Source organism: Jaculus jaculus, chromosome 5, assembly GCF_020740685.1.
Source record: "Jaculus jaculus isolate mJacJac1 chromosome 5, mJacJac1.mat.Y.cur, whole genome shotgun sequence".
NCBI classification, from domain to species: Eukaryota; Metazoa; Chordata; class Mammalia; order Rodentia; family Dipodidae; genus Jaculus; species Jaculus jaculus.
The window spans coordinates 30,344,043-30,363,632 of NC_059106.1; the positions used below are offsets into that span (position 1 = coordinate 30,344,043).

At 40.5% G+C, this 19,590-nt stretch overlaps 2 protein-coding genes across 2 annotated transcripts in view; both read left to right on the forward strand.

Moving 5' to 3' along the window:
* LOC101604473 (ubiquitin-fold modifier 1-like) overlaps nt 1-5,050 on the forward strand; it is a 200,193-nt gene extending 195,143 nt beyond the window's left edge. Inside the window, exon 3 of the mRNA XM_045151359.1 lies at nt 4,617-5,050. Within this exon, the coding sequence (XP_045007294.1) occupies nt 4,673-4,930 (258 nt within the window). The 5' untranslated portion in view covers nt 4,617-4,672 and the 3' untranslated portion in view covers nt 4,931-5,050. The remainder of the gene's footprint in view (nt 1-4,616) is intronic.
* The window catches only part of Kiaa1217 (KIAA1217 ortholog), an 815,686-nt gene that overhangs the window by 195,143 nt on the left and 600,953 nt on the right, over nt 1-19,590 (forward strand). The gene's annotated exons all lie outside the window — the stretch shown is intronic.

Sequence of the window (19,590 nt, forward strand, 5' to 3'; positions counted from 1 at the left end):
TTATTTGAGAGAGAGTGAGGAAAATAGGTAGAGAGAGGAAGAATGGGCATGCCAGGGCCTTTAGCCACTGCAAATGAACTACAGACACATGTGCTACCTTATGCATCTGGCTTACGTGGATACTAGGGAGTCAAACTCAGACAGGTACCTCAACTGCTGAGCTATCTCTCCAGCCTCAATAGTTTCTTGATGAATAATTTACACAAAATAAATGGCCATGTAAAAGATACAGTTGGTAGTGATGAATCCCTGTTGTCAAGCAACTACTTAGCATGCATCAGACCCTGACTTCAATTCCCACCACTGCAAAAAGTGATTGATTTATGGATAATTAATCCAAAAATTTTGCCAAATTTATAGGCCCATGGAACCAACAACCAAATCAAGTCATAGAATGTTTCTTTTTTAATTTTTATTTATTTATTTGTGCCTCCCATTAAAGACAGGTGGAAGCTTACCCAATCTCTAAATTGGTGTGTCAGAGCATGCAACCACTGCAAATGAACTCCAGACACATGTGCCTCCTTGTGCATCTGGCTTACGGGGGTCCTGGGGAATCAAACTTGGGCCCTTTGGCTTTGCAGGCAAGTGCCTTAACCACTAAGTCATCTCTCCAGCTCAAATATTTCTTTACATACTTCCAGTCAGTCCTTATCTCCCTATCTCAGTCACTACAAATCTTTATCACAGCTGATCAGTCCTCCCTGTTTCAGACTGTTACATGATAGGAATCATGTAGGATGTATTTGAGGCATATAACTGTCTTTTGCTGTTATTGTTTCTTACTTTTCCCTTCTACTGCCCTCTCCTTCCTTTCCTCCCTCTTTCTGGTCTCCTCTTTGCATTGAAATCTGCTATAGTTTGTATGATTATTCCCTAGGTGCCTTTTTGTTTTTGTTTTTGTTGTTTACCAAGATAGGGTCTTGCTCTAGCCCAGGTTGACCTAGATTTCACTATGTTGTCCCAGGCAGTCCTCAAACTCACAACAATCCTACCTCTGTCTGTCCCCCTCACCCGCAAGTTCTGGGACTAACGGTTTGCACCACCAAACCCAGCCCTAGGTGACTTTTTTTCCCCCTAATTATGTCAAGATCTTTTCCTGAGGTTTCTACTTTAGCATGTATATGCCTAAGGATGGTTTTCTTTGTGTTTATCCTGCTTGGGTATGGACTTTTTTTTCTTGCATATGTTGGACGTTATTTTAAAATAAAACTTGGGAAATGTTTGACCATTATTTCTTCAAATATCTGCCCAGCATTTCTTAAACTCTTATCCTTCTGTTGTTCTAATTACACATATGGCAGGCTATTTGATTCTGTTCCACACATCCCTAAAATTGCTCATTTTTGTTATTTCAATCTTCTACTGCTCAATCCTTCCAGTGGAATAATCTCTCTAAGTACACTGACCCATTTTTGTTCCTTCTACTTCTAGTATGCTATGAATTTGGCAGCGAGTGAATTTTTCATTTTTGTAATTGCATAGTTAAGTTTAAGAATTTCCTTTTGTATATAGTTTTCATTTCTCTTCTGATATTATTCCCGTTGTCTTATTATGACCATTTTTTCCTTATGTGTTGAATGTATTTATTTAAAATTGCATGAAGTATGCTAATTCCAACATATATATATATAGCTATTTAATTTTTATCCTGACCATAGGAGACATTGTGTGTGTGTGTATGTGTGTGTGTGTGTGTGTGTGTGTGTGTATTCATGTGTCTGTAAGTGCTGCACATGTGTGCATGCACGTATGTGCATATGTTTGTGGAGGTCAGATGAAAACTTTGGGTATAATTCCTCAGAAATGCCATGCCATCATCTCTGTTCTTTGATTTTTTGTGACAGGGTTTCTCACTGACCTGAAGCTCCGGCTAGAGCAGCTGGCCAGCAAGCCCCAGAGAGCCTCCTGTCTCTACCTCCCCAGCACTGGAAGTTCATTCACTCACCACCATGCCCAGAATGTCTTATGTGGGTTCTTAAGAATGAATCCATGGCTGGGTGTGGTGGTCACACCTTTAACCCCAGCACTCGGGAGGGAGAGGTAGGAGGATCACTATGAGTTCAAGACCACCCTGAGACTACATAGTTAATTCCAGGTCAGCCTGGACCAGAGTGAGACCCTACCTTGCAAAACCAAAAAAAAGAAAAAGGAAAAAAAAGAATGGGCCCATGGTCTCGTGTTTGCACTGTAAGCACATTACCAGCTTTGGGAAAGACATTTTGTAAAATGTTTCATCACATTGACAAGAGAATTCTGATTGAGTATTGAGTATTAGGAATTGCAGATAACATGTTACAGAAACTAAAACTTTTCTTCCTCTAAAATATATTTATTTTTGATCTTAGAGAAAGTTTAACCTCTACATGGTCAGATTGAACTTACAATGATGCTTTATTTTCAGAGCAAAGGTTCAAAGCCAAAGCCCCACAAATGTTACTCAGGTGTTAAATCAGTGAGCTACATGCCCACTGTTTTGTCACTGAGCCATATTCCCAGTGTTTTATCACTGAGCTACATTCCCACTCCTACATTTTGCTTCTTTATACACTGTTAAAAATGATATATTTTATAGCACAGATGTTTGATTTCAGTTATCAATTTGACGGGATTTAAAGTCACTTAGGTAATAAATCTCTAGACATGGCAATGAGATGTCTTCTAGGTCAAGTTAACTGAGGGGGAAGAGCCACCGCAACTCTGAGCGGTAGGTACCATTCCATGGGCTGGGCTCCTGGAGTGCATATAAAGGAGAAAACTAGCTAAGCATAAGCATCTTTTGAAAAAAAAAAATGTTTATTCACTTGAGAGAGACAGACAGAGGAAAAGAGGCAGACAGAGAGTGAGCATGGATTTACCAGGGCCTTCTGTCACAGCATGCAAACTCCAGTTGCATGCACTAATTTGTACATCTGGCTTTATGTGGATACTAGAGAATCAAATGCTGGCCATCAGGTTTTGTAAGCAAACACCTTTAACACTGAGCCATCTCTCCTGTCCAGTTTTAAAAAATATTTTGGGAGCTGAAGAGATGACTCATGGTTAAGGCACTTGCCTGCAAAGCCTAACAACCCAAGTTCGATTCCCTAGTACCCATGTAAAGTCAGATGCACAAAGTGGCACATGCATCTGGAGTCCCTTTGCAATGCCTACATGTCTTGACATGCCCATTCTCTTTGTAGCCAGGTGTGGTGGCACACATCCTGAGACTACACAGTGAATTCCAGGTCAGCCTGGGCTAGACAGAGAGCCTATCTTGAAAAAATATATATTTATGTATTTAGAGATAGAAAGAGAGAAAGACATTGTGAAGGAACTCCAGACACATGAACCATTTTGTGCATCTGGCTCTTCGTGGGTACTAGGAACTTGAACGCCAAGCCAACAAGCTTTGCAAGCAAGTGCCTTTAACCACTGAGCTATATCTTCAGCCCCACAAGCAGTCTTTCATAGCTATCTGCTTCCTGCCTACAAAGTGCCACGTGACACGCTGTTTCATGTTGCTGCCACCCACCATGCCTCCCCTACCATGACAGACAATAGCCATGACGAAGTGGGAAGAAACCCTTTCTTCCTTGAGGAGGGTCCCTTCGGAGGCAGGAGGACAGGGACGAGGGTAAGGATAGTACCAGCATGTTCTGTTTACACACTGTTTATGTAACTAATGAAGGAAACATCGTTAAAATAAATAAATAAATGTTACCAAATTAGAAAAAACATAGTTGCTCTTGTCAGGGTGAGGTATTCGTTGAAGCAATGAGAAATGTAACTAATACAGAGGCCTAAGCTGTTCTCTGAACTCTACAATCTGACAGATTATCAAATTCTGTCCCTGTCGATCTCGAGAGGTGGCTATGTATAGTCACCGTCTTCCTCTCAGCTGTAGTCCATTCTTTAAGGCATAGTGTTCCTGGGGCGTGGACAGTGCCAACCTTTTGCAGTTAGGTGTTTCTAAGGCCTGCTTTACCAGTGGATTGAGCAAGCACTCCCGAGTCTTGATCTGGGTGTCTGGCTGGCTGTCGTCCCGGTAGCAGCAGGCCTCCAGTGCCTTTGCGTGTCTGTCTGCACAAACACAGCTGGACCCCCCGCAAACGATTCAAGGGGAGCTTGTGTTTAGACCTCTGCCTGTGCCTTCCCCACACTCCAGCAGTTCTCTGCCCTCAGCCAGCCAGGATTCAGGGTCTTCAACAACTTCAAATTCTGACCTTTGCCCTTTCGGGTGTGCAGAACTGCTGGGCTTGGTTTGGGCTTCAGCCCCCTGTGGCAGCCTGGAAGTCATCTCCAGTCCGGAGCCTCTCTTCTCTAACACTTCCCCGATGCCTGATCTCCATTACCTGGAAATCACAATTTGGGTAGTTGTTTATGGATGAAGGTCCAACTGAGGTCCCTAAATTCTTTTTATATATTCCTTTAACCTTTAATCTTTTCAGTTCTTAATGCTCAGGTGTTAATTTACTCTTAGTTACTTTAAAATTAATTATTTTCTATTCTCAGAAACATTGAGTTTTATACTTACTAATTAGAAAATTCATCTCCTTTTGATTTTTTTTGTTTCATTTTAAAGATGAAAGCTACAGGAAGAAATCATGTAAAACATGTTTCTATGTTTTGTAAAGATAAATAATTGTGTCGGCTCCAGACCCGGGCTGCGGGGCGTCGGTGCGGCTCCACCATGTCGAAGGTGTCCTTTAAGATCACGCTCACGTCGGACCCGCGGCTGCCCTACAAAGTACTCAGTGTTCCTGAAAGTACACCTTTCACAGCAGTCTTAAAGTTTGCAGCAGAAGAATTTAAAGTTCCTGCAGCAACAAGTGCAATTGCTACCAATGATGGAATAGGAATAAATCCGGCTCAGACTGCTCGAAATGTTTTTCTAAAGCACGGTTCAGAACTACGAATTATTCCTAGAGACTGTGTTGGAAGTCATTAATACATGCAACTTGGAGCACAGTGACCAACCAGAATAAATATTGATGTTTGTTGTTGCTGTGAAATTTAAATCAGGTATTTAAGATACTATGAAAATAACAAGAATCAAAGAAACAATGAACGGTGGCTCTTCTGTCCCTTGTTGTTTATACTTTCCATATGAAATGGGAAGCATTATGAATGGAGGGCATGACCTCCAGAGAAGGTGGTACAATTGATGACTGCTACCTCATAACAATTGAGAGTCCACTTGTGGTAAATCGATTATCTGACTTGGCTAATAATTCTTAGCCAGAACATTTTGAAAGTTAAAGTTCACTGTCACACTTGTATTTGAGTTAAAATATAAAAGGATTATGGGTCATGGATGACAATTGACTTGATATTATCTTACTTGCAAACTTGTAGTTTGATTACTGTATAGTCTGATGATGTTAATAGACATTTCAGTGAAAAATATTAGTTTTTTAAGTTTCAACCTTAATATATCCTATAAATTTTAATTTCTCATCATGAAGCCAAAATGTGAATTTTTAGATCTATCCATTGTATCTATAAGTATTTTAACTGCGATCTTGCAAAATTCAGTGTTTATAATTGAATTGAGAAAAGTAGAAACATCTTTTGTTGAGTTATGTATTCTTTTAATACCAACTTACATGACAGAAATCCTCAAGAAACCATTTGTTGAGGATATTTTTGAACAGCATTCAGAAAGAACGTTGTTGCAGAGGAGACCTGAAGTGTACGCGTGGCTTTGAGCAAAGCAGCACTGACTGGACGTGCTGATGAGCAGAACTCGCTGAAGACCCGGCCTTTAAGGCAGCGTCACTGCTCGTCATCTTGTGGATAAGGAGCCTGGGAGGGAAGGTGGGAAAGCCCAGATGGCCCAACCAGGACAAGAAAGCAAAGGACAGCAGTGACAAGGAACAGCACCGAGCTGCAGGAAGTCCAAAGTCTGGACAAACCTAAAAGAATAGGTTGTAGAAAACCGAAAGGGAAGACAAAATACATGACATAGACTTAAGTTCCAGATGACAGAGAGGAGCCTATATTATATGAATGTAAACACTTCAGAAATACCCTTGATGAAGGTCTGAAGAAAGATTTGTCCATACAGAGAATACCTTGATCTCTGCTGTCTTGAAGGATGAATTAAAGGCTCATGACTCAGAGCTGGGGCTTGAGCAGCTGCCTTTTCAGTAGTGAGCTCTGGAGGCAAGGGGAAGGCAGGTTCTCACTAAATACTCGCTACATTCATGGACAAAGCTCTAGGACCAAGTTTTACCTTGACATGTTTGAGTGTTACAGGGCCTCAGTTTATTTATAAGAAAATGTAACCTACACAGCATCTGAAAGCTACATTAATGGTTTGGGAAATTACTAGATATCGATCACAAATTATCAAAGCAGGGGGTACCAGCTGATACAGGTAATTCTATTTTTATAAAAATCTAGTACTTAGTGACTTAGCTCTTTATAAAATTAGGCCTCAGTTAAGCAGAACTGTCTGAATACTGTCTTTTAAGTTCTGGGCTTAATTATAATTGTCTTCTTTCTCCTCTTATAACACAAGTCTGCCTGCTGCTTGTGCAATCCACTTAAATGTCCTTTGCTATAAAGTGATATATTTAATACTTACTTGTTTGGTTTTGAAAATTAAATTGTAATCTCAAAAACATGTATTAAGCAACTAGATGTTTTATTATTAAATGTGATATGTAAAAAAAAAAAGATAAATAATTGTGACGTTTATAAGAACAGTTGGCATCAACCTTTTTAGCTCATAAAACTCTGAAGGCTATTTGGAAGAAACATTTTTAAATTTTAACCTAACTAAATGTCAGTTTTTCTTTCCAATGTATAGATAATATACATATATACCTATATTCATGAATTTTTCACTTTGGTGACAAAAACAAAAATAACAAATACAATGCATTTGCATGTTACAACAGGCAGCTTTTATCCTTTTGTTGTTGAATTACTTGAAAGTATATGTTATTTACCTTAGTAAACTATTGATATAAATTGAAATATAAAGGCTGGAGAGATGCTCAGCAGTTAGAGCACTTATCTGCAAAGCCAACAGACCCTGGTTTGATTCCCCTGTACCCATGTAAAGTCAGATGCACAGTGTCACATGAGTCTGGAGTTCATCTGCAGTAACTGGAGGGCCTGGTGTGCCATTTTCTCCTCCCTTCCCCTCCCCCCTTCTCTTTTCTCTGTCTCTGCTTGCAAATTTTACATATATATATATTTTTAACATTGAAAGAAAAAATCATGAAGGCTTTAATATTTAGTCTTTTTAACTTATTATTGACAACTTCCACACATATACCCAATGTTACATGATCATAATTGCCTTCCTCCCCCTAACTGCCTTCAACGAACCCTTTCTTCTTTCTGGTTAGTCCCTGTTCTATTATTATGTCATCATTTTTTAACCTTTTATTTTAGGCTTCATCCACTATTATATCACAAATGTTATAACCACTTTGTGTCTAGAAGACAGGAAGCATTCTACCCTTTCCTTTGACTCTTACAGTCTCTCTACCACCTCTTCTGTAATGGTCCTGAGCCTTGATGGGTGTAATAGAAATGTCTCATTGACTACTTAACACTCCACTGTCACTTTTTCTCAGCACTTTGATGAGTTTTGAGACTCACCAATGGTCACTGCTATCTGAAAAATTTCTCTTACCAGTAGTGAAAGTAGCATTAATATATAAACACAAATGTACATTTTTAGACAGCAGTTTGGTGGGCATAATATATCCATTGAGCTAGCTACCAGTAGTAGTTTTCCCCATCTGGCTTATGACTTCCCCAGCCATAGGCTTTTTTATTTGTTTGTTTGTTTATCTGTTCGTTTGAGGTAGGGTCTCACTCTAGCCTAGGCTGACCTGGAATTCACTATGTAGTTTCAGGGTGGCCTTGAACTCATGGTGATCCTTCTATCTCTGCCTCAAGAGTGCTGGGATTAAAGGCGTGCACCACCACATCCAGCTATCAGCCATAGGCTTTTGATTAGATTTTCAGTACCAGGCATGAATTTCTTCCCAATGAGAAGGCCACAAATGCAATCAGAGAGCAGTTGGTTTCCCCCGTTATATAACCTGCCATCATTGCACCAACTGGCACATTTTGCCTGTCTGGTCAGCTGTGTAGCTTGCATGGTCCACTGCTGGTTAAGGACACTGATGAGTTTTCTACCCCAGCAGGCTGTATAGCTCTGTCCAGAATCCTGATAGCTAATCAATAGGGAGCAGACTTCCAGCTCAGCTCCAGCTTGATTTCTTAACAACCTACAGTGCAAGCATGTGATGTCTTCTGCAATAATGTCTTGCCAACTAGTTCTGGAGAGCAACCAAGAACCTGTCTATAACCTGCATTGTTTGGGGGTCATCAGAGGGCTCTCTGACCAACAACTCACTGGACGGTATTACACTCCTGGCACTGAAATTTTCTTATAACCATCTATGGCTTCGTGGTGCAACTTTAACAGCTGTTTAATTTAAGTATTACTTTAAAAATATTGCTTGTCAGGTAATAATGTATAAAAAGATTTCTTTTATGAGAATATAGGCAAGGTTTAAGCAAGCAGTACTTTTTATGAGACTCCATTGGACTGTTTTCTTCTAACTAATGGGATAATATTGTTACAGTAAGCTGGGAAACAGCTTCTAGTCCCCAAGGGCATGCATAAGGGACTTTGTTGGGTTTTGTGGTGCATCTGGGATAGCCAAGAGAGTCATCTTTCATAATTAGCTCAGTGTCTGCTTGCCTTGGGACTGGGAGTCTGCTGACTAACCTTGGCCTTTCAAGCGACAAAAATCAGCTTTTGAATTAAGAGTTACTAATGGCATGCATTAAGCCTCAGCTGGTTTTCCTTCAGGGAAGAGAAATCTTGGACAGCTTGCACAGAGCACCTTATTTATTGTGTTAACTGTCTTTTATATGATGGCTTACTTTTAAGTTTTATTGAAGAGTCATATATTTGAGAGGATCATTTGTTCTATATAAGAATCAAAAGATGTTTTGGTTAAGAATTTTGATAGAACTGGAAAAAAATCCATAACTTATAGTAGAGGATTATCCTTCATAAACCATGAGCTGGTAATAAAGCAAATGTTGTCCCTATTACTTCTGACTGACCTATGGGGCAGGAACCATACTACGGCATTAGAGTCTCTTTAAGAAGTAGAATAATAATCAAAAGCAGTGGCTTTCTGTTATACCATATTCACAGGATCAATGTTATTCATTTTCCAAATTTTTTGTTATTTTGGATAATTCTGTAATCACTATCCACATAATCCAATTAGCATTAGATAAATCTTGAGATTTTATTTCAGTTAACAAAAAGTACTTCTGGGTTTCTGTCCCTCTTTAATTGGAACTCATTTCACATGCTAGAATGAGTTCTTGCTGTCTGTCTTCTATTCTGTCCTCACCTCACCCCAGTCAAGTCCTCACCCGATTACAATGTCTGAGCTTCCAGCTGTGAGCAAAGGTCTTCCCATTACAGGGCCATTTCATTCTTCAAGTCATAGTGGGTTTCACTTCTGCTCTTTAATGTCTGTGACCTATAGGTACAGTGGGTAATATGTGATGATGGGAACTTAAAAAGAATAATTTTCAGGGGCTGGAGAGATGGCTTAGTGGTTAAGGCACTTACCTGCAAAACCTAAGGATCCATGTTTGATTCACCAGTACCCACATAAGCTAGATGCACAAGGTGGTACATGCATCACTTGCAGTGGCTAGAGACCCTGGCACAACCATTCTCTCTATAATAATAAATAATATTTATTTTGTTTTTTTATCATTTGCACATACCTTTCTGCATATGGGTCTGCCAGAGGCTCTTGCTAGTGCAAATGAACACTGGATGCTTGTGCCAGGCTTGGAAATCGAATCCAGGCTGACAGGCTTTGCAAACAACTGCCCTTCACTGATGAAACGTTAGTATTCTTTTTAATTATAGCTCAAAGCTGGTGAGGTTAAAGGTGCTAGCTTGTAAATTAAAGTCAAATCCTTTTGTTTCTTTATCTGCAGCTGAGGTCTGAGTGGTCTGGCCTCTTAAGAAGCACCTCACTGACAAGGTTGATGGGAGTGTTGTCTCGGGTTAGCCTTGACTTTCTGCTCTTGGGTCCAGTCCAAGGTGTCCTCAAGCCTTATTGGTGCCCACTGTTATCACAGGGACATTACACATGGAGTTCAGCTGATGAGATTTGCTGGTGACTGAGGTGAGGTTGGACTCCACAAACATCCTGATGGAGCAGGGTGCCTGGGTGATCACAGACCCCTCGATTGTGAAGGTCTTCTAGTCAGACCCCTGAGAATTGTGTGACACTGAAAACACCAAAACCTACCTGACAGCTGGTAGCCTTCACTTCCTCAGAATGATAATTGTACGAAAATCTATTCAGTATGAAGCCATATCACTGTTCTACACAGAACCAAAATTTTATTGTTTTCTTAATTATAAAAATATCATTACATGTCTACAGTGCATTTTAAATTTTTTATTTATTTATTTGAGAGCGACAGACACAGAGAGAAAGACAGATAGAGGGAGAGAGAGAGAATGGGCGCGCCAGGGCTTCCAGCCTCTGAAAACGAACTCCAGACGCGTGCGCCCCCTTGTGCATCTGGCTAACGTGGGACCTGGGGAACCGAGCCTCGAACCGGGGTCCTTAGGCTTCACAGGCAAGCGCTTAACCGCTAAGCCATCTCTCCAGCCCTACAGTGCATTTTAAAAAAAAGAATTCTTAAAATAATCTGACATGACATTACATTTAATTTATTTTACTGTTGTGGGTTTTAGAAATATATTTTTATTTATTGGTGCTGGGTGTGGTGGCGCACGCTTTTAATCCCAGCACTCGGGAAGCAGAGGTAGAAGGATCACCATGAGTTCAAGGCCACCCTGAGACTACATAGTGAATTCCAGGTCAGCCTGGGCTAGAGTGAGACCCTACCTCAAAAAACCAATAAGTAAATAAATAAAAATTATTTATTTGGCCGGGCATGGTGGCACACGCCTTTAATCCCAGCACTTGGGAGGCAGAGGTAGGAGGATTACTGTGAGTTCAAGGCCACCCTGAGATGACAGAGTGAATTCCAGGTCAGCCTGGACTAGTGTGAGACCCTACCTCGAAAAACCAAAAAAAAAAAAAAATTATTTATTTGTAAGCAGAAAGGGATAGAAAGACAGAAAGAGAGAGAATGGGCAGGCCACCGTCTCCAGCCACTGCACATTAACTCCAGATGCTACACTGTGCATCTGGCTTTACACCGGTACTGGGGAATCAAACCCAGGTCGTTAGGTTTTGCAGGAAAGAGCCTTAATCACTGACCCATCTCTCCAGCCCTGCTGTTATTTTTAAGATAGGGCCTCAAATAGCCCAGGCTAGCTTCAGATATTGTATGTAGCTGAGGATAACTTTGAGCTCTTCCTATTCTACAGCCTGAGTACTAGGACAATAGGTATGTACCACCACATCCAAATTTTACAAGGTGCTGAGGACGGAGTTCAGGATTCCTGCATGCTAGGAAAGTATCCTAACAACTGAACTGCATTCCCAGCCACGTTTGATTTGATGGTAAATATTTTTTAAATTGTTTCCTAAAAAAGATACTCCTGGCTCTTCACTTTCCTTCTTTTATAAGTAAAGTGCTATTCTGAGTTTTAATAATGGTGAAGGCTTAGAGAGAAACTTCCAGAACACCAGTGATATGGCTGGTTTCTCTGTTGCCAGCACTTAGCTGTTACTAAATAAAAAGGTGGTGGATATTCACATCTATTTAAAAGGCTGCATATAAATTCTGGTCTATCGCAGATGGTTGGGTACTGTCTTGCAACCAGAACCACTTTCTAACCGAAATCTTGGTTCTACCTACTCTGCCATACTGATCTCAGTTCTGGTACCAAAGAAATAATAGAAAGAGTAGTTTATTTACTTACAAGATGTGTATGTGATGTATGTATGTATGTATGTGTGTGTGTGTGTGTGTGTGTGTGTGTATAAGATGTATGTGTGTATAACCATCATATTATATCCACTGCCCAGTTGGAGTGTCAGAATATAGTCACCACCATTGAAGGTCTGCATCCTCTCTCTCCTGGCTCATGGCATCACCTTACTCTCTATTATAAATTTATCATGTTGGCATCACTAAGAATTTTTAAAAATATTTTTATTTATTAATTTTCAATCAGAGATAGAGAGAAGAGAGACAGAGAGAAAGAATGGGCCTTATCCACTAAGCCATCCCTCCAGCCCTTGCACAAAGTTTAGATTTTCACGCTAGCATATATAAATTCATAATCACTTTGCTCTTACAGTTGACATTTTGGTATATTCTGAAATGTTTGGGATTTTGCTTATATGTGTTTTATTATTATTTTAGTAATTATACAAAATAGTGTGTTTCTTTTTATCTTGTTTTTTAAAAAGTATTGATTTTTATTGAGAACTTTAATAAGTGATCATGCTACACATTGGTCATATTCCTTCAGGTTATACTCTGATGGTTCCTTTCTCCCTGCTTCCATGCCACTGAGGGGCTCCTCACTGGGGTTATGGTAATCACTGTGGGGTCATGGATATACCAGTCAGTCTCTATGGAGAGGACAATGCCTCAGTGTACCTCCTCCCATCCTGTGGCTCTTGGGTTCTTTCTATCAACTCTTCTGCAATGTTCCCTGAGCCTTAGAAGGCGTGTTAGAAGTCTCCTTCAGTATTGAGCTCTCAGCAGCCATTAATTTTATGCTTTGATGAGATTTGAGTCTCCTCAGAGTCTACTGCCATCCCCTTGGAGAAGGTTGTCAGGCTAGCTGAGAGAGGCACTCATATTTAATCCACTGTTTCCTCTGTAATGCCTCCTGGGCCCTGGCAGACTCGTCTTGTCATAGACAGTTGCTTTCTTGGCATTCTGATGGGTTTTGGGTATTTGCTGTCATCTATAAAAAGCAGGTCCTCTAGCCAAGAGTGGAAGCAGCATGAATCAAAGAGGATAAACATAGACATTTAGAAGACTTTAAAAATAATTTTATAAAATATTGTATTTTATTTATTTATATTAGAGAGAGAGAAATAGGCAGGTAGAGAGAGAAAGGGAGGGAGAATGGGCATGCCAGGACTGCAAATGAACTCCAGATGTGTGAATCCCCTTGTATATCTGGTTTACATAGGTCCTAGGGAATCAGACTTGGGTCCTTAGGCTTTGCAGGCAAGCGCCTTAACTGCTAAGCTATTTCTATAGCCCTAGAAGACATTTTGACAGGCATAACCTCTTCTTTTAGCCAAAGTGGAAGCTTCCCTCTAAAAGTCTATGACTTTGTAAGCCCTAGGCTTCTGACTTGGTTCTCAGTACTAGGCATGAATTCCTTCCCACTGAGCAGGCCTCATATCTAATCAGAGAGCAGTTGATTGTCCCCATAACCTATGTGCCACCATTGCTGTGTGTGCATCTTGCCTGCCTGGTTAGTTTTGTAGCTTGCAGGATCCCCTGCTTCTTCATGCTGATGGTGACCATCATCCCGCAAGAGTTCACATAACACTTCAGCACTGTGACAACTAGACAGTGGGGAGCTGGCTTCCATGGCAGTTCCAGCATGTTCTCTCAATGCCCTGCAACCATAGTCTATAGGATTAATACTATTCAGCAATAGGGTCTTACCATTTAATTCTGGTGGATAACTATGTGCCTTGGCAATGCCCTGCATTGTTTGGGGGGGTTTATGAAGCTTCCTTAGCAACAGCTCACTGTGTAGGGGTAACTTGATTCGGGCACTGTGATTTACCAGCAAGCTTATGGTTTCAGGGTTTAGCTTTCTCTATCTCTCACGTTGCTTATGCCCAAACTATCTATTTCTCCCTCCCTCCCTCCCTCCCTCCTTTCTCTCTCTCTCTCTCTCTCTCTCTCCCTCCCTCTCTCTCCCTGTTTCTCACTCTTTTTAAGACAGTTACCTTTAAACTTTAAACTAGCTAACCAAGAGGAAGGTTTCTGTGGCGGTGATGGCATCATTAGTTTTAGTTTTTCCCCATTCCCCCCGCCTTATCTTTATCCCCCTTACCCTTCCACCACCACTATTCCTTTCTCTTATTTCTTACTGTTTCTTCTGTCTCCAAGCCTCATTCTAGCTTCCTTAGCCATAGTACTGATGCTTACAATTTATTATAAATAAGTCAAACTATTCCCTGTTAAGATACACATTTGAGAGAGCATGCAATGTTTCCTTCTGAGCCTGTGTGACCTCACCTAGCATGATTTGTTTCCAGGCTTTCTTACAAATTTCATAATTTTACTTTTCCTTACTCCTGAGTACAATTCCATTGTGTATATACATCAAATCTTTATTGTGTACTCTTCAGTGGATGAGTAAATAGAGTAGCAGCAAACATGGCTGAGCAAGTGTCTCTATAGTAAAGAGTACATTAGTTGGGATATATGCCCAGAAATGGTAAAAGCTGGGTCAAACGTAGGTTTACTTGTATATTTGAGGAACACCCATAGTGGCTGTACAACTTTGCCCTCCTACCAACAGTGACTAGGGTTCCTCTTTCCACATAGCCTCGCCAGCAGTTATCAGTGGATTTTTGAGGATGGCAATTCGGATGGGCCAATGGAAACTGTCAATGAGCTCTAGATGCGTGCTCCCCCTTGCACATCTGGCTAACATGGGTCCTGGAGAATTGAACCGGGGTCCTTAGGCTTCGCAGGCAAATGCCTTAACCGCTAAGCCATCTCTCCAGCCCGGGATCCTGCTTTTTAACCCGGTTTGCAAACCTGTGTTTTTTGGTTGGTGCATTGGGGCCTCTGATATTAAGAGTTATGATTGAAAGGTGTGTATTTATTCTTGCCATTCTTCTTGTCTTGCAGTTCTTCTAGTATCCCTTTTCCTTTCTTGCATTAACTAGTATGTAAGTATGGTTTATTTTTGTTTTTCCTATTTCCTTATGTGTGGGTTTTTCTTTCTCTTCAGCATGGAGGATCCCTTGAAGTATTTTCTGTAAAGCTGGTTTAGTCTTCATGTATTCTTTTAGTCTGTTTTTGTTGTGAAATATCCTTATTTCTCCATTTATTTGAGTGGACAGTTTTGCAGGATAAAGTAATCTTGGTTGACATTTGTCATCTTTCAGAACTTGGACTACATCATTCCAAGTCCTTCTGGCTTTTAAAGTTTGTGTTGACTAGTCTGCTGTTATCCTGATGGCCTTAACTTTGTGTGACTTGATTTTTCTTTCTAGCTGCTTTCAATATATTTTCTTTGGTTTGTGTGTCTTGTAGTTTAACAATAATATGACTTTGAGAAATTCTTTCCTGATTTGGTGTGTTTGGCATCCTAAAGGTTTCCTGCATCTATATTGGCATCATTTTCCCTGTTTGGGGGAAATTTTCTTCCATGATTTTGTTAAAAATACCTGTTATGCCTTTGGCATGAAATCCTTATCCTTCTACTATGCCCTGAACTTTTATGTTTAATTTCTTCATAGTTTCCCAAATGTCTTGAAATTCCCATTCTTGCCTTCCTATTAGTTTATCTTTCTCTTTGTTGGACTGTATTAGATCTGTTCCCTGGTCTTCTAGTTTGGATATTATATCCTTTCCTTGACCCATTCTACTGGTGAGACTTTCTAGAATTTTCTATTTGACTTACTCTGTTTTTCATTTCTAGTATTTCTGATTGATATTTTTTCATTATTTCTATCTCCTTATTCATGTTTTGTATTTGCCTCTGTATTACATTAAGTTGGTTTCCTGTGTTCTCTTGGGATTCCTTCAGGAGTTTATTTTCTTCTTTGATTACTTTGATTTCATCTTTGATTTCTTTGAGCATAGATATAATCATTTTTTAAAAAATCTTTGTCAGGCATTTCATCTAGAACATTCTTAGTGGAGGTCATTTATGATGGATTTATAATTTTTGGTAGAATTGTATTGTCTTGATTTTTTTGTTTTTCTTGTATTATAATGTAGAGATTTTTGCATCTTGAGTTAATTTGATGCTTGAGTTTTCTAATTATCTGCTTATTTCTTAGCCATGTAAGTCCAACTTTATATATCTTCAGGGTAGGAATTTAAGGTACCAAGTATAGCTCTTATACTCCAAGAGAAACAGCAGAAGTGACACTAGGCATTGAATTTGCCTCCTATTCAAGTATTCTATCTAGTAGACTGGGTGAAGCAAATTACTGGCAAATTCTAAAATATAAGTGAGTAATATATACATTCAATGAAAACCAGCACAGAGAGCTAGAGAGATGGATTAGTGGTTAAGGCACTTGCCTGTGAAGCCTAAGGACCCAACTTCAACTCTCCAGATCCCATGTAAGCCAGACACAAAAAGGTGAGGCAAGTGCAAGGTCACACATACCCACTACTTGGCACACGCATCTGGAGTTTGATTTCAGTGGCTGAGGCCCTGGAGCACCAATTCCCTCTCTATCTCTCTGTCTCTCTCTCTTTCTATCTCTTACCTACTCCCTCTAAAATAAAAAAAAAAGGAGGAAAAAAGACACCATAGAGTATTTATGCAAGAGTGGGGATTAAAACAAACATATCTAACAAAGCCAAAGTCCCTAAGGGTGTGTGTTGCCCCACACCCTTAATCCTATCAACTGAAAGGTTGAGATTACTGGTCTGAAATGGGTTCCAGGCTGGACTGGGGCTGAGGCAGTCCCTGCCCCTAATAATGACAAAAGATAAAGACAAAGACCCTGTAAATCAGGAAATGTTAAAGGCAACAATAGTCAACATCAAAATACATCGTATTTGAGAATTGTAAAGCCAACCAAGAATATATCAATCAGATGTAACACATAACCTGCCCTGACATGGAAAGAAAGACAGCACTTCCAGTGCAGGTCTATGTACTGGGCTTTTGTGTGAGGAGGCCCTGTTCTCTTTTGAGACAGCTTCCAGTCCCACCAGTGGTAAGGGCCCACCTCAATCCCTCTCTTTTGCACTATGGATCTAGTGTTTTGATCAGGTATGCTGGATGCCATGTAGCCGGAACGGGGGGAGAGGAGGGATGGTGAATGAGTTCTCCAGTGGTTCATGGCACTGGCACATGGCATATGGGGGCATGGGATGCCTGGAGTTGTACTGGAGCTGCTCAACTGGTCCTGTTTGTGTTCTCCTTCAGTACCTGCTTAGCTGGTCCGTGCTGTCTTCCCCTTCAGGTTTCTTGACTTTGTGTGGAGGCTGATGTGAGTGGAAAATCCCTTCACCTGGTTCCTGCTCCTGCAGCTCCGTGCCAGCTGGGTGGGTGGGAGCCCAGATCGTGGCCATCGGGTCCTCGGTGGTATTTTGGCCCATTTATTTCTTTCTAGAAGATCTAAATCTCTCCTACTTCTCTACTGTGGTTGATACTAACTTATACACCTTCACTTTTCAGTAGAAGAGTGTATTTTGCTGTTTTTCTGCTAATTTTCCTCCCTAGGCTGCTTTGGCATCACTACTATGCCACCATCTTACCCGGAAGTCCTGCAATTTGTAATTTCTTAGAAAACTGTCCTTAGGAAAATAATTCTGAATAGTCTGCTTATGAAAACTGAGTATAGCTAGCATGCAACTGGCTTCATGAGCCCGGGTCTTTCAGCGCACAACCCACATGTATGGGTACTGGAGTTTATACAGACATTAGGGATATTAACAGAGAGCTGAGCATAAAGGCCTTGCTTTTGGGCTAACACAGAATCTCACCATCCTTGTAAAATTCCTTTGTAACTAATGATCTTCCTGATTCCAGACACCAGTACACAGCTCCCTGATGTTATATAAATGTCTGGGTTTTTTTTTTTCTTTCTTTTTGAGAATGTGTGCCATTTACTGGGCTAAAGTCTAGCATGGGAAGAATGTTTATGAGGGGAAAATGTCTTTATCAATGACTCAAACATTTATACACTGTGGTATCAAGGACTTTGGTGTATATGAAGCTGTCTAAGATAGCTGAATGCTCTTTATGGACATATTTATACATATAATTGACATGAAAACTGCACACCACTCCACCATATGTATTAAAAGCAAGCAGACTGAAGACCTTTGCTGGGTTGGTGCTTTGCTAGAACTAGTCAACAAATAGTCTATACTGTCATTCTTCATCCATTCTTTTCTTTCCCCTTACCCTGATCTTCATTTCTTGCTTTCCTTTCTCCTTGCCATTATCCTCATTTCTTTTTTCTTATCCTTTCCCTGTTTCCGTGTTTTCTATCTTCATCAATTAATTACTGAACTTTGCACTCATTGGCCAGAGTTCTCCAGAGAAACAGAATCAATCTAAAAAAAAAAAAAAAATTCTCTCTTCTCTCTTGCTCCCTCCCCCCATATACAAATAGATACACACCTATATCCATCTATAACTATCCATATTCCTGAATGTGGAGTGAGAGAAAAAGAAAGAAAGTGAAGGCAAGAAAGATAGAGAAACTTGTGGAGGCTGAAATGTCTTCTAATTTGTTGTCAGCCATTGAGTCCTCTGACCTTAGACCCAGTACAACAAATAATTAAATCCAGGTATGAGTCCCATAGCCCAGGTACTTGGAGCACTGATGACCAAGGTAAGGGGAAAATGGATATCCCAGAACTCGCTGGCTCTCCTCCTGTCTTCTTGTACTATCTGGACTCTAAACTGATTGGATGGTACCTGGTTTTCTTGCTGAGGGCAAGATTGTTAGCCTATGATTCAAATACCTGTTCACATACAGAGAAATAATGCTTTACCAGCTGTCTGGGTGTTTCTTATCTCAGTCAAATTGACACATAAACATCAGCCATTTAAGTGTTTGTGCAGTCCCTCTTGTTCTTGGGAAATACCAATGGAAAAAAAAATAACTTTCTTCTCAGGGGCTTACCATTCAACAGTAAAGAATAAACATAGCCACCTATGCAGAAAGGGAGGTTAATTCCTTGCATGGAAAGGGAGTGTGATACTGATACCAGATTGTACCATCATCAGGGCAGGGATCACTGAAGAGCTTGCATTTGAAATGTGAGCAAATGACCGCCATGGGAACCCCTGTAGGGGGAGAGCTGCAAGCAGAGGACAGCTCTGAGGCATGAGCAGCAGGTAGGGAGGCACCTGGTAGAGAGCCTTGTGGCTGGAGGAAAGGCAGGAGCAGTGACCTGGGATGAGAAGATGGGCAGGCCCTGATGGTGCAGGATCAGCTTATCCTGAAAAAGTTGGATGTGAAAATCTAATAGGCTATTGATTCTTTTCAAAATAAAATTTTTCTTCAACATGGAGGTCATCCTTTCAACTATCTTTCCTCCAATTTCAAGGCAGCCATTTCCCCCTTCAGAACTGCTGTCCTCTCTTCGCTCTTCTAATGGTGGAAGGAGTGATCATTTCCTCATTTTCTTCCTACCTCAACTATTTATTCTCTGGTCTTCTTCAGCTAACCCTTTTGATGTGAGCATGCCCTGATACAGTTCTCAGCTTCTTTCTCTAGAAACACTATCTGAGTAATTGCCTTCAAACTACCAATTCTATGGTACTTGTGGACTGACCCTGCCTTGACTTCATGGCTGACCTCTATTGAGAGATGACCAGCCTTTCCTGATTGTATCCTTCATTGTCTCCAACCCTAACAGTATAGCCATAACTCCTGAGTAACCTCAGTGTCCTACCCTTATTCCATCCTC